Source organism: Neoarius graeffei, chromosome 4 (assembly GCF_027579695.1).
Source record: "Neoarius graeffei isolate fNeoGra1 chromosome 4, fNeoGra1.pri, whole genome shotgun sequence".
Lineage (NCBI taxonomy): Eukaryota > Metazoa > Chordata > Actinopteri > Siluriformes > Ariidae > Neoarius > Neoarius graeffei.
The window spans coordinates 6,435,285-6,461,636 of NC_083572.1; the positions used below are offsets into that span (position 1 = coordinate 6,435,285).

General features: G+C 40.1%; 1 protein-coding gene across 2 annotated transcripts; it reads left to right on the plus strand.

Moving 5' to 3' along the window:
* Window positions 1-938: 938 nt before the first annotated feature.
* Window positions 939-22,198, plus strand: LOC132884781 (acetylcholine receptor subunit alpha-like). Of its 2 annotated transcripts, none has more exons than XM_060918722.1 (9): window positions 939-1,104; window positions 4,307-4,455; window positions 11,967-12,011; window positions 16,033-16,142; window positions 16,346-16,541; window positions 20,040-20,277; window positions 20,361-20,584; window positions 21,106-21,345; window positions 21,567-22,198. In XM_060918722.1, the coding sequence occupies exons 1-9, from the start codon at window positions 1,053-1,055 to the stop codon at window positions 21,693-21,695; spliced, it is 1,383 nt and encodes a 460-aa protein (XP_060774705.1). In that variant the 5' UTR covers window positions 939-1,052; the 3' UTR covers window positions 21,696-22,198. The 2 variants fall into 2 exon arrangements, with proteins under 2 accessions (XP_060774705.1, XP_060774704.1); XM_060918721.1 differs by lacking the exon at window positions 939-1,104 and adding an exon at window positions 2,147-2,264.
* The last annotated feature ends 4,154 nt before the right edge of the window (window positions 22,199-26,352 follow it).

The window sequence follows — 26,352 nt, forward strand, 5'->3', positions numbered from 1 at the left end:
GTATAACTCTCCTACTTATTGCTCATTTCATGGGGGGGAATTGCTGGGATGTGCCGCGCGGGAGCGTCTGCCCACATTTTTTTAGGCCGAGATGAACTTATAGTTTTTGATTGATTTAAAAAATTTTTTCCAATTTGTATGCCCATTGTACATGCCTGTTCTTTAACTCAAAATCACCATCTCGATCTTCAAATTGACCGTATGGTATCTGCATTACATTACACAACATCCTGTCCAGATAAAACCTAGTTAGTCCACACAACAGTTGAAAGGGAAGTGATGAGTGATGTTGAATGTTGCCTGCTTAATATGCAAGCCCTCCTGCTACCATGATAACATCAGAAGAAAGCTTCAGAGAATTATATGACAGAACTTTTTTCTGGTTTGCACTTCATTGTAAAGGATTAGAGTATTCAAAGACATGAATAGCAAAAATGCAGAAATATAATACTGTAGAGCTCGTTTATATTAAAAGGTGCATTGATTTTTTGAAATCATCAAATGTGAATTGATTAAAAACAAGTCTCTTGTACCATATTAATCATTTTCACCTGGGAGTCCACCAAGAAGGGGAATTTATTTCCATATACCTTGCAACTTTTTGCTGATAAAATTAATGGTTTGGGGGTAAAAAAAATAAATAAAAAATAGCCAAAAATCATTAGCCCCTGGGCCCCGGGCCATGGGCCCCGCCCTGGTTTTTTCAGACTTTTTAAATATTTTTCATTCTCATCCCTGGTACAGAACGTAACATGTTGAAATGGACATGTTTCTAACACCCCTGTTACTCATCATTTATCTATGAAATCTAACAAGGTCTAAAAATAAGTGACTGATTTCAGTTTCATGGCTCATCTTCAGGAACTTGCATCTGTTTATTTTTGTCAGCATGAGGTTCGTGTTTCAGCTCTGAGAGCCAGCAGCTGCTCCTCTCATGCTTTCAACAATAGGCCTTGTCCACTCTCTCTCTCTCTCTCTCTAAACACTTAAGTGTTCTTCTTCAATGTCAGTCTGATCAACCTTTCACTGAACTCTTTAACCACAGCCTGGAGATGAATCGTGCAGGAGTGTGTCTGATTGCTGGGATTTTTCTTCTTCTAGTCGGTGAGTTCAGTCTGAGGGTCGACTCGCTGAGTAGAAATGAATCGCTTGTTATTTCTAGGCAGGTAAAAGTATCAAAGGTAAAACCTACATCCTCAGTTACAGCCGAGCTCTCCAGCATCATGGAAGAACTTCTAGAAACATCTGAAACAAGCCAGAGGTTAAACTATTTCTCTCACAAGGGAGCTGTTTCAGTGTGATTGTTGTTAATTGTTATAGTCCAAGTGTTCTTTGTTATGTCTGAATGTTGTGTTGTCTTTTTTGCCCAGGGCTGAGAGATAAAAAAAAAAAAATTGTCCTTATGTGACTACCCTGGTTAAATAACCTAAAGGGTAATTTAAAAAAAAATAATTCAAGCATTATAGACATTTAGCAGACACGCTTATCCAGAGTGACATACAGCAAGCACGCGCGCACACAGAGCACACCTGGAGGTTAGGCGCCTTGCTCAAGGGCACTTTCGAACCAGCAACCAGAACCAGCTACCCAAGGCTGCTTCTCTAACCTTAAGGTAATGGCTGCCTCATTATTGCATATATTCTAATAATCTGCCGGTGGAAATGATGCATAGCGTAGCCTACTTGCTACAGTCTGTCATGTGTCCAGCTTCATTTGTTCAGATCACATTATTGCAACGGGCGGCACGGTGGTGTAGTGGTTAGCGCTGTCGCCTCACAGCAAGAAGGTCCTGGGTTCGAGCCCCGGGGCCGGCGAGGGCCTTTCTGTGTGGAGTTTGCATGTTCTCCCCATGTCCGCGTGGGTTTCCTCCGGGTGCTCCGGTTTCCCTCACAGTCCAAAGACATGCAGGTTAGGTTAACTGGTGACTCTAAATTGACCGTAGGTGTGAATGTGAGTGTGAATGGTTGTCTGTGTCTATGTGTCAGCCCTGTGATGACCTGGCGACTTGTCCAGGGTGTACCCCGCCTTTCGCCCGTAGTCAGCTGGGATAGGCTCCAGCTTGCCTGCGACCCTGTAGAAGGATAAAGCGGCTAGAGATAATGAGATGAGATGAGATGAGACATTATTGCAACATTAAAGTCAATGAGATCCTGCAATGTACAGTGTGACTGAATGCTGTGTTAATTTTTAAAGGCTGCTGTGAATGGGCGAGGAATCCTGGGAACGCGCCGCTATGTGCCACATGCCTCCTGTTTCTAATTCTGGTCAGCGCCTCACACTCGCTTTGTGCCCTTCATTATTAGAGAGTTTTAAGCTTTTCAGGTCCTCCTTTAATTAAACGAAACGCCATGGAAAACAGTTGCGACAGTGTATAGGGTGGGTTGGTTTAATTTTTGGGGGAATTTCAACCTCATATGAGATGAGTTCCTATCCCACTTCTTCTTAAATGCTTTTTCTCACTTCTACATGGGGTCGATTGGATATAAGTGGGCTGGTAGGGTAATCCAAGGGTCCAACCATGGCAGCTTGGCAGCACTGGGGCTCAAACCACCAACTTGCCAATCAGTAACCCAGAGTTTTAACCTGTTGACCCACCACCACCCCTTTATGAGCTATTTTTCCCCACAAGTAAGCCAGAATCCGTCAATTACACACTACATTTCTGAAATCCTCCAAATCTTCATTGTCTACCTCCATGAAATGTAGCACATGTTGAGATTTAATTTTATTAATGGCTTGGAGAATTTGCACATTCAAAATAAAATCCAAATTAACCTTCAGATAAATGAATATCTAGAACTTATCCAAGAAAAGTCAGGAATTCTAATGTCGAACATGTACGTTTCTAAATTCCTCATGCTATTGGGTGTAAATAGTTTGTGTTGCTGTAAAGTCCAATCCATTTATAACATCAGCACGCTTCCAGAAACAGTGCTGGCTGATTTCCAGATGGCTTCTTACTCCATACAGTGGCTTGCATAAGTATTTAGACCTGAAATGGATTTAATTGGAATCGTATGTCATGTAAAATGGTTTGGAAGTGCATAAGAAATCATTTTAGCCACCATCAGAAGTGGCGTAAATATTTGAATGGCATTTACGTGCGTCCAATGTTTCAGTATAAATGCATCTGATTCTGGAAGAACCTCAAGTTTGTTAGAGAACATAACTAAACAACGAGCATCATGAAGCCCAAGGAGCTGTCAGACCAAGTTCTGGAAAAGTGTCCCAAGCTTTGAACACAGGAAGAATATGGCGCAAGCAAAGCAGGACGTCCACCAGAAGATGTATAAAAAGGGGTTTAGTCAGAGAAGCAACCATGTGTGCAAAAGTTCATGGATGCAATATGTAAAATATTTCACTCTAGGTCCATCAGTGAGCCATTCAGGACTACTGACTACCCTTTCATATGAAGATATTGATGCTAAACCTTCTGAGAATGGTCTGGTCTGTCATCAAACTCTCCATAAGATCCTTAGTTATGTCACAGGTGGCCAAAATGAAAGGTCATATCAAGGGCAGCTGGTCTAAATGTACTGTTTCATCCGGGTTCTTTTGTGCCATTGATATATAATTTGTTGTTAACAAGCCAGATTATTTAGGATATTTGTAGAATTTCTAGTGTGACAGCAGCACCGAAGAAACGAACTGCGAGACTGGGGCTGATTTCTTTCTCGACCAAACTGTAGATTCATGCAGCCAATCCAGTGACAATCATGTCAGGTGATTACACTGAATGACACGCCTCCGAGATTTCATCACCATATCTGGGCTGATATTCAAAGTAGAAAAGTTTTCATTTAGTTTGGTGGAGCATTACAGATTTGAAGATACTACCAGAGATCACAAATGTAGCTTGTCTGTCTTTAAGCGTGTGATAGTTTCTTCCACATCATTCTTATTACATCATTGATGAGACCTTGTGTTGAATAACACTGAGTTATAGATAGATAAGATGAGATATTATCTTCTCTATTATTTGCTAAATGAGATGCTCATGTACTGTAACGTTTACTCACATTTCAAATTGAGAAATAATGGCGCCAGTTCTCGACAAAGTAAGCTGAAGAGGAAATGTAATCGGTAAGCTGATCCAAGAGCCGGAAAAGACCACGGTGATGCTGCAGCGTGCTTGACATGACGAGGCATATCCTCCAGCAGCTCAGATGGTGTGTTTTTAGAGGTGTCATGTGCAGTTGCTTGTCTCTGTCAGTTCTAATCCCCCTTGCGTGCGTGTGTGTTTGCGTTTGTTCGATAGTAGGGATGCTTTAGAGTATCTCAAACTAATTGTGTATGTGTGTTGCAGGCCCAGGTCCAGGTCAGTGTTCTCCTGATGAGACGAGACTGGTAAAGAATCTGTTTAAAGGTTATAACAAGGTGGTCCGGCCTGTCAGCCATTTCAGCGACGCTGTGGTGGTGACTGTCGGGCTGCAGCTCATTCAGCTCATCAGTGTGGTAAATCTGCACCTCTCACTGTGGTTATTTATTTATTTATTTATTTATTCAGAACATTTCAGCAATTACTAAGCACAAATCCATAAAGCAGTAACATATTTCACTGTATAGATGGCGTAGCTTGGTTCCCCCTACCCACACACACACACACACGCACACACACTCTTAGTGCTTGAAGTTCACACATGATACACTTTTAAAACCTCTGCAGCAATATTATGTTCCTCAGCTGCAATTTTTAACCATGGATATCTCTAATAAACCACGTCGATGATAATCCTGTATATTTCTTGTTTATGTCGAGGTGAGTGTCATTAAAATGCCACGCGTCACTGTTTTTACATTTAAAATCAATTTTCACCTTTCATTAATTTGCACATTTTCATTTTCAAGCATTTATTATTATTATTATTATTATTATTATTATTATTATTATTATTATTTCATTCCTCTCAACAGTTTTATGTATGGAATGCCATTTAAGTCAATATAAGGGTGATTCTTAGACTACGGGTACTTTTATGTTATTTGGTCATATTTTAAAAAATACTTATAATTTTGGACAAATTCCACTTTCTTTGTCACACTACCAATGAAACCCACTTAAAAAAAATTACTAGCTTTCTATTATGATTTTTTCATACTTTTCAACCTCCTGGAAGGTGTCAAAATCACTGTTTTCTCCTTGTCGCACACCCAGACTTTTAAACTAAAAGACTGAAAATAAAGTTTAAGAATATGACTTAGCTGGTAATTATTAATATACCTGTATTAAATAATAGTCACATAAATACAATGTCATATAATATTTCATTTGAGTCCATCATTAATATATTTTTTTATACAAAATATACCTGTCGCACAGTATTGGCCTCATTTCCACCACAACACTGTAATGTCCCTTTAAAAAGTTTGTGAGAAAGATTGTGTGGTTACCATGGAAATCTACACTGACATCAGAGCACATGTCGAACATGGAGGGCATTTAAATTTTCATTAAAAACTACTGAAGAAAAATCAAGGTAAATATTGCTTGATCAGTAAATACATTTATTGTACGTCATTTCCAAACATGCTGTACTGTCATGGGTGTTTTTAAAGAGATGAAAATTTTAAGTTAAATAAGAGTATCTTGCATACATGAAATGCTAAGTATTAATTCAAAGCTAATCAGTGAAGCCATCTTCCATTTTTTCACAAAAAAGTGTAGAAATGTCATTTCCACCATGGTCATTTCCACCACACTGCTCTCTGTGGTGGAAAAGACAGTATGTGGTGGAAATGACATTTAGGATGATAACGTTCAGGTGACATGGATTGTGAAAGACGATATACAGTGGGGCAAAAAAGTATTTAGTCAGCCACCAATTGTGCAAGTTCTCCCACTTAAAAAGATGAGAGAGGCCTGTAATTTTCATCACAGGTACACTTCAACTATGAGAGACAGAATGGGGGGAAAGAATCCAGGAAATCACATTGTAGGATTTTTAATGAATTAATTGGTAAATTCCTCGGTAAAATAAGTATTTGGTCACCTACAAACAAGCAAGATTTCTGGCTCTCACAGACCTGTAACAACTTCTTTAAGAGGCTCCTCTGTCCTCCACTCGTTACCTGTATTAATGGCACCTGTTTGAACTCGTTATCAGTATAAAAGACACCTGTCCACAACCTCAAACAGTCACACTCCAAACTCCACTATGGCCAAGACCAAAGAGCTGTCAAAGGACACCAGAAACAAAATTGTAGACCTGCACCAGGCTGGGAAGACTGAATCTGCAATAGGTAAGCAGCTTGGTGTGAAGAAATCAACTGTGGGAGCAATTATTAGAAAATGGAAGACATACAAGACCACTGATAATCTCCCTCGATCTGGGGCTCCACGCAAGATCTCACCCCGTGGGGTCAAAATGATCACAAGAACGGTGAGCAAAAATCCCAGAACCACACGGGGGGACCTAGTGAATGACCTGCAGAGAGCTGGGACCAAAGTAACAAAGGCTACCATCAGTAACACACTACGCCGTCAGGGACTCAAATCCTGCAGTGCCAGACGTGTCCCCCTGCTTAAGCCAGTACATGTCCAGGCCCGTCTGAAGTTTGCTAGAGAGCATTTGGATGATCCAGAAGAAGATTGGGAGAATGTCATATGGTCAGATGAAACCAAAATAGAACTTTTTGGTAAAAACTCAACTTGTCGTGTTTGGAGGAGAAAGAATGCTGAGTTGCATCCAAAGAACACCATACCTACTGTGAAGCATGGGGGTGGAAACATCATGCTTTGGGGCTGTTTTTCTGCAAAGGGACCAGGACGACTGATCCGTGTAAAGGAAAGAATGAATGGGGCCATGTATCGTGAGATTTTGAGTGAAAACCTCCTTCCATCAGCAAGGGCATTGAAGATGAAACGTGGCTGGGTCTTTCAACATGACAATGATCCCAAACACACCGCCCGGGCAACGAAGGAGTGGCTTCGTAAGAAGCATTTCAAGGTCCTGGAGTGGCCTAGCCAGTCTCCAGATCTCAACCCCATAGAAAATCTTTGGAGGGAGTTGAAAGTCCGTGTTGCCCAGCGACAGCCCCAAAACATCACTGCTCTAGAGGAGATCTGCATGGAGGAATGGGCCAAAATACCAGCAACAGTGTGTGAAAACCTTGTGAAGACTTACAGAAAACGTTTGACCTCTGTCATTGCCAACAAAGGGTATATAACAAAGTATTGAGATGAACTTTTGTTATTGACCAAATACTTATTTTCCACCATAATTTGCAAATAAATTCTTTAAAAATCAGACAATGTGATTTTCTGGATTTTTTTTTTCTCATTCTGTCTCTCATAGTTGAAGTGTACCTATGATGAAAATTACAGGCCTCTCTCATCTTCTTAAGTGGGAGAACTTGCACAATTGGTGACTGACTAAATACTTTTTTGCCCCACTGTATGTAATACTTAATATAATAGAACATGTTACATAATATTAGAATAGAAATTTTTAAATATTATACAATATTAATATATTTATTTCATTTAATCTTTTTTTAAGATGCCGCCTAAAACAACAAAACAAAGGTCACAAGCCTATAGGGACAAGATAAAAGCTGACCCTACCCTCTGTTAGGTCATCTTTCTATTAGTAGGCAGTTCCATGATACAAATCATACAATTTCAGGAATTAGTTACAGTTTCAAGTACAGAGTGTTCATTTAAGAGACCAATTAGAAATTTTCAGAATCCACTTTTTAATATTTCTGCCTTAAGCCATAGGTTTAATGAGTTATTTGCAGCCTATGAACTGTACTCATTCATGTTTGAGACATCAAGTCAAACTGTTTGATGAAATTCAGATATTGGCTTGGCACTAAACTAAAAACAGGTGTGTTTAATTATTTTGTGAACTGTGAAATGAGTTTTATAATTTTTCTAATAAATATACTTTTATGTCAATTCATTGTCATTTCCACAACACCTGGTCATTTCCACCACCACACATATTTTTTGAAAATATTCAAACAGTTCTCATCACACATTAAAACTATATGCACAGTTTCTTAGATCTTGTGTTATTTAACATAAAAAATAATGCTATTTATTTTCTAACAAGGTCCTACCCAAACCAACGTTAAGTTTCCCACTGTGACAGGTGTTCAATACAGCATTTGGTCCATAGGACAGTTAATTTATCTCATTTAAAAATGCATGGTTGTTTTATATCATGGACAAATGGGTAAAGTTACTTACAAACATGATCCTAAACAATTATTAAATGGTGTAATTTATTCTACTTTTACTTTACAGTTGTAGATTGAGATGTGGTGGAAATGACGTTTCTTCACTGCGGGTCAGATAAAATGTCAAAAATAACAATTTGTCTTGTAATCTAAGTTTGAACTCTTACATATCTTAAAACTAGGTATGTTATTTAAATGTATGATACTGAATTAGGTAAATTTTGAAAAAGTTTTTTTTCATCAACTTCACAATGGTAAAAGTGCCCCTAGTTGAAGAAACGCCCATAAACAAGTGTTGCCAGGCAAAACAAACCTCGCCCGGTAGCACTTCTGATGAATATGAAGGAAGATATTGTGAAAAAAATAGGTCCCCTATGGGTCCATGTGGCTACTGCTTATAAATAAAATAGTTTTCTGATCCCATGTCCATACAGTAAATATAGCATATATATTTACTCGATGAGGCCGTAGCCACAAAAATGAAGCGTAATCAGAATATAAACAGAATTAATATATACCAAGTGTCTGTACTTTATATTATTCTACTCTTACAGTTTTCGAAACTGAAACCTCCGACCCGAGGCTGACATACACACGCTGTCGCCATGACCCAAACTCTTATTTCCTGGAAATGGCCCGGCGCTAGAGCTCAGTGGAACGCACTTTCCCTGTGTAATAAAGCATAAACATGTCTGAAAGCCATTTCTTTAGTCCATTTCTTTCGAACGGTGAACCGAATTGTACACTACCGTTCAAAAGTTTGGGGTCACTTTGAAATGTCCTTATTTTTGAAAGAAAAGCACTGTTCTTTCCAATGAAGATCACTTTAAACTAATCAGAAATCCACTCTATACATTGCTAATGTGCTAAATGACTATTCTAGCTGCAAATGTCTGGTTTTTGGTGCAATATCTCCATAGGTGTATAGAGGCCCATTTCCAGCAACTCTCACTCCAGTGTTCTAATGGTACAATGTGTTTGCTCATTGCCTCAGAAGGCTAATGGATGATTAGAAAACCCTTGTACAATCATGTTAGCACAGCTGAAAACAGTTGAGCTCTTTAGAGAAGCTATAAAACTGGCCTTCCTTTGAGCAGATTGAGTTTCTGGAGTATCACATTTGTGGGGTCGATTAAATGCTCAAAATGGCCAGAAAAATGTCTTGACTATATTTTCTATTCATTTTACAACTTATGGTGGGAAATAAAAGTGTGACTTTTCATGGAAAACACAAAATTGTCTGGGTGACCCAAAACGGTAGTGTATACACTCACTGGCCATTGTAATCGGAACACGTGCATGTGCAGTGCGTGACTGTTCCACTCTTACATTCTTACAGCATGATGACGTAGTGGCTAGCGCCTCTATATGAGGCAGTAGCCACAACAAAAACAATTTTGACCTTTTTGGTGACCTTGACCGGATAACCTTCAAAATGTTGGAGGTTCTATTTGAGACCGATGCTCATCTATCCCGAAGGTTTCATGAAGACTGATCCAGCCGTTTTCCCCTAATATCGTTCACAAAGAAAACAAAGAAACCCGACCGAAAACAATACCGCGCCCCCTGGTGGACTCCGTCCCAGGCGAGGTAATAGACAGATAGATAGACAGATAGATAGACAGATAGATAGATAGATAGATAGATAGATAGATAGGTTTTATTTCAAAATAAACGTGGAATTATGAAATAAAAGTAGTCCTTTGAAAATGTCATTTTGAAATTAAAAAAAACCCTATTTATTTATTTATTTATTTATTGAGCTATACTGACTCATTTATTTAGTTAGTGTCTCTCTTATTTATTTCAGGATTTATTTTATAGCTATATTTATTTCATAAATGCTACAACCCCGATTCCAAAAAAGTTGGGACAAAGTACAAATTGTAAATAAAAATGGAATGCAATAATTTACAAATCTCAAAAACTGATATTGTATTCGCAATAGAACATAGACAACATATCAAATGTCGAAAGTGAGACATTTTGAAATTTCATGCCAAATATTGGCTCATTTGAAATTTCATGACAGCAACACATCTCACAAAAGTTGGGACAGGGGCAATAAGAGGCTGGAAAAGTTAAAGGTACAAAAAAGGAACAGCTGGAGGACCAAATTGCAACTCATTAGGTCAATTGGCAATAGGTCATTAACATGACTGGGTATAAAAAGAGCATCTTGGAGTGGCAGCGGCTCTCAGAAGTAAAGATGGGAAGAGGATCGCCAATCCCCCTAATTCTGCACCGACAAATAGTGGAGCAATATCAGAAAGGAGTTCGACAGTGTAAAATTGCAAAGAGTTTGAACATATCATCATCTACAGTGCATAATATCATCAAAAGATTCAGAGAATCTGGAAGAATCTCTGTGCGTAAGGGTCAAGGCCGGAAAACCATACTGGGTGCCCGTGATCTTCGGGCCCTTAGACGGCACTGCATCACATACAGGCATGCTTCTGTATTGGAAATCACAAAATGGGCTCAGGAATATTTCCAGAGAACATTATCTGTGAACACAATTCACCGTGCCATCCGCCGTTGCCAGCTAAAACTCTATAGTTCAAAGAAGAAGCCGTATCTAAACATGATCCAGAAGCAGAGACGTCTTCTCTGGGCCAAGGCTCATTTAAAATGGACTGTGGCAAAGTGGAAAACTGTTCTGTGGTCAGACGAATCAAAATGTGAAGTTCTTTATGGAAATCAGGGACGCCGTGTCATTCAGACTAAAGAGGAGAAGGACGACCCAAGTTGTTATCAGCGCTCAGTTCAGAAGCCTGCATCTCTGATGGTATGGGGTTGCATTAGTGCGTGTGGCATGGGCAGCTTACACATCTGGAAAGACACCATCAATGCTGAAAGGTATATCCAGGTTCTAGAGCAACATATGCTCCCATCCAGACGACGTCTCTTTCAGGGAAGACCTTGCATTTTCCAACATGACAATGCCAAACCACATACTGCATCAATTACAGCATCATGGCTGCGTAGAAGAAGGGTCCGGGTACTGAACTGGCCAGCCTGCAGTCCAGATCTTTCACTCATAGAAAACATTTGGCGCATCATAAAACGGAAGATACGACAAAAAAGACCCAAGACAGTTGAGCAACTAGAATCCTACATTAGACAAGAATGGGTTAACATTCCTATCCCTAAACTTGAGCAACTTGTCTCCTCAGTCCCCAGACGTTTACAGACTGTTGTAAAGAGAAAAGGGGATGTCTCACAGTGGGAAACATGGCCTTGTCCCAACTTTTTTGAGATGTGGTGTTGTCGTGAAATTTAAAATCACCTAATTTTTCTCTTTAAATGATACATTTTCTCAGTTTAAACATTTGATGTGTCATCTTTGTTCTATTCTGAATAAAATATGGAATTTTGAAACTTCCACATCATTGCATTCCGTTTTTATTTACAATTTGTACTTTGTCCCAACTTTTTTTGAATCGGGGTTTTATTTATTTATTTATTTGATATTGACTTAATTATCATTCCAAACTTTTGAACTATCTTTCAATGATTTTATTCAATCTTGAACTAGATATCTTTATACATAATTATTATTATTATTATTATTTAAAACACACACACACACACACACACACACACACACAACTGTGAAACCAAAATCTTTGTCTCAAGGGTGTGCAAACTTTTGAACTTAACTGTAAGTATTTAATATGTTTCATTTCATTGAGTTCTATCAGTTTGTCCATGCTCATCTCTCTCTCTTGCTCATATCTTACACAGACACTCACATTCTGTCTCTCTTTCTTCACCCACAGGATGAAGTTAATCAGATCGTCACCAGTAACGTGCGTGTCAAGCAGGTCTGTGTCTCTCTCCATGTCTCGCTGAAAGTCACTGTAGGAGCTTCATCCTCACTGAACTCTTATCACATGCTTAGGACTTTAACCGGGTTTAGCTGTTGTTTAAAAGGTTAGACTGAAACATTTTTCCTCAAGCAGTATCAAGATGTGAGAAGTCAAAAGCCACGTCAGTCAAAAACCTCAGGCAGATGAAAGATAACTAACCAACTAAACCGTCTGCATCGCCGAAACGTAAGAATATGAAACAGATGAGAATATTGTATTAACAGGCTCATTCTAATATGGTATTGTTTCTGTAGTAACAGCTCATTCGCAGGGACTTGTCTGAGAGACGCGTTTATTTAACATTTGTGGAAGGAGTCTCCAGTGTCAGCGCTCAGTAACAGTCAGAGTTAAAGCGGTAATCTTCAGGACAGGGGAGTTTCTACTTTACAGTTTGTCTGTAACATGGCAAGCTGCATTTCTTTATGAAAAAAGAGAACAAAGAGACTGATTAGATGACCACCGTTTATAGCCGCTATAATTAAGTTATTCCACAAAATCGAACCGTACGTGAGCTGATAGCCAATGAGGTATTTGGCGTAGCGACAAGATTGAGTGGAATAACTGTTTTATTCTATCCACATTCACTGGATTTTGAGAAACAGAGCATTTTTATTTAAATTTTTTTGCAAATTCGATAAATAAAATCTTTATACAAAACGTCCGACAAAATCATTTCCGCTTAGAATGTAAACAAACCGGTGAAATGACAGGAGCGATTTGTGAAAAATGTGATAATAATAATAATTCTTGAAAAATTAAAAAAAGATACGTTCTTACCATCAAATAATTTTATTCCATATTTTGTTGTGCTTTTTTTCTGTTTTTTTGGGATTTTGTTTTCGAGTAGTTTTTATTTCATCCTCGGTTGGTTCAACAACACACTCCACCATTTTGTTGTTCTTCTTTAGGTTTTTTTTTTGCCGGTTGGCAAACCAACTTAAAGATGCATTACTGCCACCGACTGGGCTGGAGTGTAGAACAGGAGATATTGGGGGGGGGAATATATTATTTTACCTATTTCTGTTTCTTTTAAATATTTGATAACAAAGTGATATATTTGACTTGATGCACGACGCCATTTTTTTTCTCTCCACTCACTCGGTATAGAGGGTTCCCGCATGACGTCACCGCGCCGCGAGATTTCGGTAGTCGCCATATTGGAAGACCAAGTACACATCTATGCAAGTACATACATACATAAAACAAACTACACCTGAAATGTAGCCAGGGCCGGTTCTGCCCTAATCTGGACCCGGGTGCAACATCGCGCAACCCTCCCCCCCAAAAAAACACCAGTCTAAATCAGGACAACCAGTGTTCGAACTACGGGGGTACTCGGGGGATCCGAGATCCCCTGAAACAGACATGAGATCCCTTGAAAACATGATTTGGGAAATGTTGGGGGGTCTCTAAAATATTGTCAAAATGATGTTTATTGACATAGCAATCGTGTGTAACGGGAAGCATTTGCATATCCGAAGTGTTGTGTTTACATCAAAGATAAAATAAACCGATATGACAACGACTGCTGCTGCCAGGTTGGTTGTTGAGTAGCCTGACTGTTTTTTTTTTCTTGCATGTGGTATCATTGTTGACACGAGGTTGTTTTTTGAACATGCCAATGCGAACACGATTTCCCCTGACGAGTTATGACTTCAGACGCGATGCGTGTGTGGAGGTGTGGAGTCCGCGTGATATGTGCGTAAGATAGGCTTCTCGTGTTTGGAGATCCGCGCTCCGAGACAAGCGCAAGCACCCCCCAGGGATAAAAAGGGACCCCCCGAAAATATCGGCATAGTTCGAACACTGAGGACAACCATCACATAACTATAACTATAAACATTTTATATAAACTATTTTAACTAAATGGGCTATAATAAATAAGCCTGCAGGCAGCCACGGCGGGCTGCCTCAGAAAAGTAACCATTCAATGACACAACTGAAAGCCTGCAGCCACGGCGGGCTGCCTCAGAAAAGTAACCATTTGTCCTACCTTAAAACTCGTTTTGCTTTTTCTGCCTCCTTTTTCGTATTTTCGACCCTGCGTTTATTTTCTTTCCTTTTCTGAAAACCCGATTTGTATCCAGACATTTTGTTCTGCTACCAACGAACTAACTCGTCAGGTCTCGTCTCTCGAGTCCGCGATGAAGGGCAACAATTGATACATTTTTACAAACAGCCAATAAACAGCCAATGGAGCACTTGCATGTGACGTCACAGCCGATCCAGATTGTGACGTCACAGCCGATCCAGATTGTGACAGACGCCATCTTGTCGGTCAAACGCCATATTCCGCCTTCTACTTCTGGTTCTACTTCTGCTTTTACTTCTACCTTTTCTTCTGGAAAACCCTACTATATACAATTCTACTACAACGGCTGCGGCTACAAGCTCTCCCTACCTGTGCACGTTTTTTATGTTTTTTGTGTGTATTTTTGCGTGTTGTTCGTCTGTACTGGACTTCAATATCCACTACAACCGTATGGACTTACTGGACATTGGTTTCCAGCAGAAAATGACGGTTTGTAGCGATTTCCATCGCATGCACAACATTCCGGACGAGATAGCGAGACCAGCGGGGTCTCCGTGGATTGTTATTGGAAGCAAAGCGAAGGAGGCGGCGTCGGGAGAGGAAGCAAAAGTGAGGCTGCAGGCAGAGCCGGCCTGTTGACTAAGCTCAGAAAACAGTTATTCAAATCTCCACTGCCAAGCCTCTACCTCTCCAACGCCAGATCCATGTAAACAAGACGGACTATTTGGAATTACAGCTGGAATTACCTTATTCTATTCTATAATCGGCTGGTCAGTGCTATACTCAATACTTAAGTGACTTACCCATCCAATGAGGATTCTTGTTTACAAGATGCCACATCTGAGTCGCTGACAAATCCTGAATTTCTGTAAAGATAACTGTCCAGAGATTTATAAGCACGCAGTGCTTCACCACTGAACAGCGAGGGAAAGTTAATGAGGTAATTATACACGTCTGGGTATTCCACCTCTGGCAGTTCAAAATCCGGTCGTGAAAACTCCGTCCGGTAAGCCATAAGGGTCATAAATCTGTAGATCGTTTATTTTAGACATATATCTAGTTATCTGTTCATTAGAAAAATGAGCCGTGTAGTCCGTCGGTTGAAATTGATCCATTCTGTACACGAGTGCAGCAGTATTCAGCGGTGTTTTTGACCGACAAGATGGCGGTTGTGTACTTTCCAGTCACGTGACTGCAAGATCTCTATAGGGAGGTTGCAACGTTCAGGCTCTCCTTTGCTCACAGACACTCAGTAATGCACTTATTCTCTGTCTCCTGGCAGAAAGCTCCTTGGTTTGCTTGTGTCTCAATCACAGCTGGTATTCTGTAGAAAGACTTCTTTTCACCTTTCTCATCAGCTTTGTTGGAACACCCTAACACAGCACAAAAGTTTACCATTGTAGGTTTATGATGAATCAAGTACCTTGTGGGTTTAAATTCCGCACGCTGCCGTTATTTCCCCCTAATCACGAGTTTGTTGGTCTTCCAATATGGCGCAGGGTTTGTTTATTTCCGGTGACGTCAGTGGGAAGGGTCTATATGAGTTGATATCCTAGTAGTAGACTAGCCAATCAGAGCGCACGATTTCTCATATCCAGTGAATGTGGATAGAATATTGTAAGTGATAACAAGAATGAAGTTGTCTCACAGACATTCTACAACATGACTTTAATCTACAACACTTTAATGAATGAAGATTGCAATTGCTGTGGTGTAAGAGGAATAAAACACTTCAGGATGTGCTCTTATTGAGAAATATACTTCAGACCGTAACAATGACTCGACTACATCGCACCAACCTGTCACTGATGATCAATTTTCCGCTGTCTCATTGACTTGAATCACTAAAAAGAATCATTTTGCAGTGATAAATGAAGCAGAAATGTATTCAGTGGTAAATACGGTGTGTTTTATTCCCTTTATCATTTTCTTTTTTTCATTCAGCAATGGAAGGACGTGAACCTGAACTGGAATCCGGACGAATACGGAGGAATCAAGAAGATTCGAATTCCCTCCTCCGATATCTGGAAACCAGATTTAGTGCTTTATAACAAGTAAGCTCATGATATGTTTCTGTAGACTCTTAAAAGGACACATCGGAAATGTCTAACTGGTTGTGTGTGTTATTTACTTGTTCATAATGAGACGTATTGCGACTGTTATATTTCGCATTACGTGCAAAATTGGAGTGTGCATGTCCATTTAAATGAGCACATTCTGTATGTGGAGTGATTGGGTGTGATAATGTGTGTTGCAGCGCTGATGGAGACTTCACCATCGTGCACGAGACAAAAGTCTTGCTGGAACACACTGGGTCGATCACGTGGAATCCTCCAGCCATCTTTAAGAGCTACTGTGAGATTGTTGTAGTTTACTTCCCTTTTGACCTGCAGAACTGCAGCATGAAGCTCGGGATATGGACCTACGACGGCAATCTGGTTGTCATCAACCCGGTACACACACGCACACAGTTGAACGTAAATACATGCCTCACCTTTCACACAAAGAAACAGATCAGACACATGCTTCCATAGAAGCATTGAAGCAGTTTGTGGATAAGTGGTGCTTGAAAGTTTGTGAACCCTTTAGAATTTTCTATATTTCTGCATAAATATGACCTAAAACATCATCAGATTTTCACACAAGTCCTAAAAGTAGATAAAGAGAACCCAGTTAAACAAATGAGACAAAAATATTATACTTGGTCATTTATTTATTGAGGAAAATGATCCAATATTACATATCTGTGAGTGGCAAAAGTATGTGAACCTTTGCTTTCAGTATCTGGTGTGACCCCCTTGTGCAGCAATAACTGCAATTAAACGTTTGCGGTAACTGTTGATCAGTCCTGCACACCAGCTTGGAGGAATTTTAGCCCGTTCCTCCGTACAGAACAGCTTCAACTCTGGGATGTTGGTGGGTTTCCTCACATGAACTGCTCGCTTCAGGTCCTTCCACAACATTTCGATTGGATTAAGGTCAGGACTTTGACTTGGCCATTCCAAAACATTCACTTTATTCTTCTTTAATCATTCTTTGGTAGAACGACTTGTGTGCTTAGGGTCGTTGTCTTGCTCCATGACCCACCTTCTCTTGAGATTCAGTTCATGGACAGATGTCCTGACATTTTCCTTTAGAATTCGCTGGTATAATTCAGAATTCATTGTTCCATCAATGATGGCAAGCCATCCTGGCCCAGATGCAGCAAAACAGGCCCAAACCATGATACTACCACCACCATGTTTCACAGATGGGATAAGGTTCTTATGCTGGAATGCAGTGTTTTCCTTCCTCCAAACATAACGCTTCTCATTTAAACCAAAACGTTCTATTTTGGTCTCATCCATCCACAAAACATTTTTCCAATAGCCTTCTGACTTGTCCACATGACCTTTAGCAAACTGCAGACGAGCAGCAATGTTCTTTTTGGAGAGCAGTGGCTTTCTCCTTGCAACCCTGCCATGCACACCATTGTTGTTCAGTGTTCTCCTGATGGTGGACTCATGAACATTAACATTAGCCAATGTGAGAAAGGCCTTCAGTTGCTTAGAAGTTACCCTGGGGTCCTTTGTGACCTCGCCGACTATTACACGCCTTGCTCTTGGAGTGATCTGTGTTGGTCAACCACTCCTGGGGAGGGTAACAATGCTCTTGAATTTCCTCCATTTGTACACAATCTGTCTGACTGTGGATTGGTGGAGTCCAAACTCTTTAGAGATGGTTTTGTAACCTTTTACTGCCTGATGAGCATCAACAATAATTTTCTGAGGTCCTCAGAAATCTCCTTTGTTCGTGCCATGATACACTTCTTCCACAAACATGTGTTGTGAAGATCAGACTTTGATAGATCCCTGTTCTTTAAATAAAACAGGGTGCCCACTCACACCTGATTGTCATCCCATTGATTGAAAACACCTGACTCTAATTTCACCTTCAAATTAACTGTTAATCCTAGAGGTTCACATACTTTTGCCACTCACAGATATGTAATATTGGATCATTTTCCTCAATAAATAAATTACCAAGTATAATATTTTTGTCTCATTTGTTTAACTGGGTTCTCTTTATCTACTTTTAGGACTTGTGTGAAAATCTGATGATGTTTTAGGTCATATTTATGCAGAAATATAGAAAATTCTAAAGGGTTCACACACTTTCAAGCACCACTGTAAGTGAATGAGTAATGGTATTACCACATCTCTTAAAAAAAGAAAGAAAGAATGAATCAGCAAATTGGCTTAGTATCTCAATGTTGAGCCGACTCAAAGAGCCTAATAAAAGAACTGACTCAAGGAATCAACTATAAAAGCCAACTCCAAGAACCAAATCAAGGAGCCATCTCAAGAAAATAACTCGGGTACAAAACGAAGAAGAAGAAGCCTTTATTTGTCACATGTACACGCAGGCACAGTGAAATTCGTCCTCTGCATTTAACCCATCTGAAGCAGTGAACACACACAAGTGAGCAATGAGTGCACACACATCCCTAGAGCAGTGGGCAGCTATGCTACAGCGACTGGGGAGCAGTTGGAGGTTAGGTACCTTGCTCAAGGGCACGTCAGCCCAAGGCTGCCCCATGTTAACCTAACTGCATGTCTTTGGACTGTGGAGGAAACCCATCAGCCACTGGGCTCAAACCCAGAACCTTCTTGCTGTGAGGTGACAGTGCTAACCACTACACCACCCCCTTAACAGGGTCAGGTCAGGGTTCTGTGCAGGACCCTTGAGTTCTTCTACTCCAAACTTGACACTCCATGTCTTCATGGTGCTTTGTGCTCAACAGCATCGTCATCCTGGAACAGGTTTGGTCTTCTTAGTTCCAGAGAAGGGAAATAACAATTTGGAGAAGAACCACATCTGGGTGTGTCATGTCACATTACATCAAAGACATTTAGCTGACGCTCTTATCCAGAGTGACGTACAATGTACCCAGAACAGCCTGGGGGTTAAGTGTCTTGCTCAAAGGGCACTCCAGCCATTCCTGCTGGTCCAGGGACTCAAACCAGCAATCTTTTGGTCCCAAAGCTGCTTCTCGAACCATTAGATCACAGCTTCCCAAATAATAGAGGGAAATATTACTACAGAGAGCTGTTCAGAGGATGTGAAAGCAGTTGGAGGCAGTTATAAAGGCGAAGAGTGGAAGTACTTAAAGTTTGTCACACTGAAAGAGGATGAAAACATCAAATCATTTTGATTTTTAATTACTGATATCTTAAAACAGTAGTTCTCAAACTACAGGCAGTGGAAGGGCAAAAGCTAAAACCTTGGACCACCGATCAGAAGGCCATGATTTCCACTCCTAGGACCGCCATGCTATCACTGTTGGGCTCTTGAGCAAGGCCAGGTGCTCAGTTGTTAAATAAATAAATCGATCAATGTAAATCACTCGAGAGAAGGAGGTCTGCCGAATACCGTTAATGTGCGGGCTGCAAAAAAAAAAATCTCTATTTACTTTTTCAGTTTTAATTTAGTCAAGTTTTAAAATCTGCTTCAAGCAAAACAGGTAAAACAGCAGGATGTGTTTAAAAATAGCAGATCTCTGCCACTGTTTTTAATTAAATATGTGGTAAGTAGGGAAGTCAAACCCAAAAGGATAGAGAAGCAGCTTTGGGACCAAAAAGTTGCCAGTTTGATTCCCTGGACCAGCAGGAATAGCTGAGGTGCCCTTGAACAAGGCACCAAACCCCCCAACTGTTCCCCAGGCTGCCCAACGCTATGGGTATGTCAGAGTCTTGATGTACATTGTTCTGGATAAGAGCATCTGCTAAATGCCTGTAATGTAATGCAAGTGCAATACACTTGAGGGACATAAATGGACTTTGGACTAAAACGAGATCGAGAAATACTGTCTTAACATACACAATTTGAGTCCTTTGTTACTTGAATTTATCATCCATATCCATGTTGTTTTATGCAAAAAGGACCTGGTGTGTATCTGTGTGTGTGTGTAGGACAACGACCGTCCAGACCTTAGTAACTTCATGGAGAGCGGCGAGTGGGTGATGAAGGACTACCAGAGCTGGAAACACTGCGTTCGTTATGCGTGTTGCCTAGAGACACCGTATCTGGACATCACCTATCACTTCCTGATGCTGAGATTGCCACTGTACTTCATCGTGAACGTCATCATCCCCTGTATGCTCTTCTCCTTCCTCACTGGCCTCGTCTTCTACCTGCCCACCGACTCCGGTAACTCTGTGTGCAGGTGTGTGTATGAAGTTCAACATCTCAGTTTTGCTGTATATTACTTGAATTATCTCTCGTGTGTGTAGGTGAGAAGATGACCCTCAGTATCTCTGTCCTGTTGTCTCTCACTGTGTTCCTCCTGGTGATCGTCGAGCTGATCCCGTCCACCTCCAGCGCTGTCCCGCTCATCGGCAAATACATGCTCTTCACCATGATCCTCGTCATCACCTCCATCATCATCACCGTCTTCGTCATCAACATGCACCACCGCTCACCCAGCACACATACCATGCCTCCCTGGGTCCGCAAGGTACGGTATACCGAGGACTGGTCAGATTGACAGCCAAACACATAATAACTAAATAATATTGCTAATATTTAAATAATACTGGCTGGCGTTGAGTGGTATATCAGATATATTCCATTCCATTGATGTACCACAAAAAAGACAGCCAATATTATTATTATTATAATACATTCCTTTCAGGTGTTCAACGTGTCTTTCTGTTTCAAAATTCTCTCAAATTCTTCCATATTTTGTAACAAAGCAAACCTGGCAGCCATGTTTGTTTACAAATTGTCCCAGTCGCTCGCTAGCGCGGAAGTTTTACGGCCTGTATGGATAATAATCACGCATATTTAATAGGCTCTGGTATTCCTTGTGCTGTGGCTATGTCAGTGTGGGTTTTTTTTATCCCATAAAAGCTACATATAGTACTTGTCTAGTCAAAATGTGAGCAACATTCCTGTACAAACTGATATTTATTTCTCTACAGATGATGAAATCACTGTGTTGTTTTGAGTTGGATTCATTCTCTCTCCATGCCACAGATCTTCATCGATACCATTCCGAACTTCATGTTCTTCTCCTCCATGAAGCGGCCGTCTCGGGAGCGGAAGGGCAGGCAACCTTTTCCTGCCGACTTTGACATCTCTGATATCTCTGGAAAACCCATGCCCACTTCCGTCACGTTTCATTCGCCCATCATCAAGAACCCGGACGTGCAGAGCGCCATTGAGGGTGTCAAATACATCGCCGAGACCATGAGGGGTGACGAAGAATCCAACAATGTAAGAGCAATCTTTCTGTTCCTCAAACTCTCTATTTTTTTGCACATTGCCTTTTCTTCCTCTGGTCCTTCCCCTTTTTTGTTTTAATTCCCCAGCATGTTTGATTTTAGACTTGCCCAAATTTTGACCTCAGTGGATTTTTTTTGTGTGTCAAAATCTTCCTCTCCTCTATAGCGCTTCCTCTTTTGATGATTCGTTCTTTCTGTCCCCGTCTCCTCCAGGCTATTGAGGAGTGGAAGTTCGTGGCCATGGTGCTGGATCACATTCTGCTCTGCTTATTCATGGTCGTGTGTATCATCGGGACAATAGGAGTCTTCGCCGGACGCCTCATAGAACTCAACATGTTGTAAGCAGGAAATTGACTGGAGACCTGAAATGAAGCTAGGGGTTGGAGTTCAGCACCAGCTGCATCATATAGCTTTCTAGCAACCAAGTCAACTCTGATTGGATGCTCAAGGTGCCCTGAGCATAGTTTACTGCTGAAAGCTCACCCAATCTTGGCCGAGTCATAATAATTTTCTTCAACGGACACGTTTAAAGGAAAAAAATCCACCCTGAATGACGTGAATGACATGATCTTTAATTTCATCCAAGGTCTAGTTTGTAATGACAGTCGTGAGAAGAGTTGAGGTTTCTGAGTTGTAGTTGAAACTCCTTTCATCGACATTTTAGTCAAGCCCTCACTTTATTTTTACCCACAGTGATGCAGCGGTGCTTTATTGCTCTCAACTCCTGACAGCCATCATCTCATTGATCACAAACTAGCCGTATTCAGTTTCGGTCAGAAGTTTACATACAGTGACATGAATGTCATCTTGGATATGAATGTCATGGCAATATTTGGGCTTTCAGTAATTTCTTTGAACTGTTCTTTTTCTGTGGCAGAATGATTGTACAGCATACAGCTTTCATTAAAAAAACACTAGAATTTGGTGCACAAGTTTTAATTTTCTTTGGGTTTTCTGAAATCAACACAGGGTCAAAATTATACATACAGCACACCTAATATTTGGCTAAAATATCTCTTCGCATGATTCACCTTGACCAAACATTTTTGTTCACCATGAACAAGCTTCTGGCAGAATTCCGGTTGGATATTTCATGACTCTTCATGGTAGAATTGGTAGAGTTCAATTAAATTTGTTTTTTTTTTTCTTGACATGGACTTGACTTATAAGCAAGGTCCATATATTTTCAATAGGGTTGAAGTCAGGACTTGTTTTAAGCTTAATGTCAGCCTGCTTTATCCTCCACAACCAGCTCTGATGTGTGTTTGGGTTAATTGTCCTGTTGTAACTCCCAAGTCATGTTCAAGTTTCTGATGGTTTATGCTGAAGGATTCTGAGGTCGTCCTCCTTCTTCATTATTCCATCCACTTTGTGCAATGAACCAGTTCCACTGGCAGCAAAACAGCCCCAGAGCATGATGACCCTACCACCACCACCAGCTGGTACAGTGTCCCTCTGTACATGGTGCTCATTGTGGACAAACAACTCAATCTTTTTCTCATCTGACCATACAGCTTTCCGCCAGAAGGCTTTTTCTTTGTCCGTGTGGTCAGCTTCAAACTTTAAGCTTGAAGGTGTCAATTTTGGAGCAGGGGGTTATTTCTTGGACAACAGCCTCTTAGTCCATGGTGATCTGAACTGTAGACAGTGATCCATCAGCTTCCAGTTCATGGCAGGGCTGTGCCATGGTGGTTCCCAGGTTGTTTCTGACCATCCAAACCAATTTCCTTTCAGCTGAGGGTGACAGTTTGGGTTTTCTTGAAGCAAAGTGGCTTGGCAAAGTGACTACACCTCACAATAACTTACATACAATTGTTTGAACTGATCTTGGAATTTGCAGTTGTTTAGAAATGGCTCCAAGAGACATTCCGGAGTTGTGTATATCTGCGATCCTCTTTCTCAGATCTGCACTGAGCTCCTTGGACTTTCCCATTTTACTGTGTGTTGGTCAATCCGATGAGTGCTGTGAACAAACCCTTTTTATGAAGGCACAGAGAAGCTACCAGCTGTAGTCAGTCATGATCACTAACAGGAAGTTAAGAGACCTCAGCCTTGGCAAGATAAGAGACATTTTGGAAGTTTCAGCACCTCTGAATTAATAATCTAAGTGAACGTATGTATATTTTTGACCCTGTATGTATAATTTTGACCCTGTGTTGATTTCAGAAAACTCAAAGAAAATTAAAACTTGTGCACTAAATTCTAGGTTTTTTTTATTTTATTAAAGCTGTATGCTGTACAATCATTCTGCCACAGAAAAAGAACAGTTCAAAGAAATTACTGAAAGCCAAATATATTGCCATGACATTCATATCCAAGATGACATTCATGTCACTGTATGTAAACTTCTGACCACAACTGTAACTGCATTACATCCCAGATCTTTCAGTCCAGTGTCTCGACTATTACTACACTGGATTTCTCATTAATATGGACTGGAAAAAGATGTGTGAGAAAAGATGCTCTTGCTACATGTTTTGAGATCATTGAAACGTTTCTCTTCAGTTAAACCACCTGTGATGTCAGCGCTGTACACAACCACTAACAAATATTTCAATGTAAATGTGTTTCAGGGTGGAATTTTCCTTGAACAGGACGTTTTTCTTTTCTCGTGGTTTCCTGGTATCCGTTTGATTGATTTGCAGTTCTTGGTATTGGTATGACCACGGAAATGTCACATGTTCAACAATATCTGGTGTCTGAAGCAAATGAATGTGTGCTTTGCATCAGTATAATGTCTAAACAGGTTACTTTTTATTTTTAAAATTTCTGATTTTGGTTTGCAGATTTTAGGTTAACACACAATAACCGATCATGCTCAATGATTGTGTCTAAATCTATACAGGTTTATCAACTCTTGGTTTTTTTTTTTCTTTCACTGACTTTTTGATCTGTGTCATGAAACAGAAACTAAAAAACTTTTAAAATGCCTTAGGACTTTAAAAGGCAGATCAGGAAAGTTGATATCTCTTTGCACAACAGTTTATTTATTAACTGTTAGTTATGTTTTGACCAGTGCTGATCTGCATGATGTAGTGTATGGATTTGTAATGTATGATTAATTTTTTGTACTCATTAGTAAGAGCTCGGTCCAGTTGAACAGGACAGTGGCGAGATTTTAAAATTTTAAGGTGAACCTACCCGTTCATGAATGGGGTCACAGGACCCAATACACTTCACTTACACTCCAACACACTGTGTATTGGGCATTATTTCGTAAACTCTTACTGTTTTCTTTTAAATAAGATTTGTTTTTAATTATGCATTTTCCTCCACATGACTACATGATTTCATTTGAGTCATGTCATGAATGTAAACTTCAAAGTGTGTTTTCAGTTTTCCGTTTGACTAGGAGCTTGTGAGTTTTTTTTTTTGTTTGTTTTTTTTTTAATTTAATGATGACCACCATGATGTCCACACTCACATTGCTTCCTTGTTTTTGCTAAAAAGTGTGAAGTGTGTTGGGAAAGATTTTGTCACCTGACATACTTCCACATTTTGTGATGATTTGGATATTTCATATTGTGTTTTGCATGTACAGCGTGTCACATAACAAATTTTAAGAACAACACCGGAAACTTGGACTCGTCAAACACAAGGATGGTTCGACCTCAGGAACGTCCCTTTGACATTTCCAAAGTAAAACAGAAGTGATATACAGTCCAGTGGCTTAAATCACTTTAATAGACAAATGAACAAAACTTTTTGTGCAGTGTCAGTTTCTCACTTCACGTGTTTACTATAAAATGATTTAAAGTGTTTTTGAAAATTCCTTTTGTGCTTTGGTTCTTTTTCAATTTGCAATAAATGCTTCGTTAAGGTGGTTGGTTGAAATGATATTTTTTCCAAAGAATAACTTTTTATTGCATTTCTATTTTAAAAATGTGGCTCAAAAGTGATTTATAATTTAATTCCAAAATTTAAACAAACTGAAAATAAAGAAAAATATTCAGATATCAAAATATAAACAGGCATGAATTTAATCAAAGCAATAAATGTGTGAACTAGAACTAAGTATGTAAAACTGAAAAAAAATAGATAGATAGATAGATAGATAGATAGATAGATAGATAGATAGATAGATAGATAGATACTCTGATTGTGTACTTGTACTGTGATTCTGTGGTATGAAGTTTCTGGAAATATCAGAGTTATCATTTCAAATTTATCAGCTACAGCAACGTGGTTCTTTGGCCATACACAATATGGCCAAAAGTATGTGGACACCTGATCATCACACCCATATGTGGTTCTTCTTCAAACTGTTGCCGTGAAGTCGGAAGCACACAACTGTACAGAATGTCGTTGTATACTGTAACATTACAATTTCCCTTCACTGGAACTAAGAAGCAAAACCCAGTTCCAGCATGACAATGCTCCTGTGCACAAAGCTCCATGAAGACATGGTGTCTTGAGGTTGGAGTGGAAGAACTTGCGCGTCCTGTACAGAACCCTGACTGAACTCAACCCCACTGAACACCTTTGAGATGAACTGGAACACTGATTGCACCCCAGACCTCCTCACCCAACAGTAGTGACTGATTTCACTAACGTTCTTGGAGTTGAACGGGCATAAATCTAAAATCTAGCAGAAAACCTTCCCAGAAGAGTGGAGGTTATTATAACAGGAAAGAGGGATGTTCAAGCACATGGGTGTGATGGTCAGGCGTGCATACAGTGTACACCTTATGGCGTGCAATTGAATTGAAAAAGTTGAAAAGGGAAGAGCTAGTCTAAGTCCACCGGGGAGAAAACTAGAGCAATAAAGTCAAGTTTATTTGTATCGCGCTTTTAACAATAAACATTGTCGCAAAGCAGCTTTACAGAATTTGAACGACTTAAAACATGAGCTAATTTTGTCCCTAATCTATCCCCAATGAGCAAGCCTGTGGCGACGGTGGCAAGGAAAAACTCCCTCAGACGACATGAGGAAGAAACCTTGAGAGGAACCAGACTCAAAAGGGAACCCATCCTCATTTGGGCAAAAACAGACAGCATG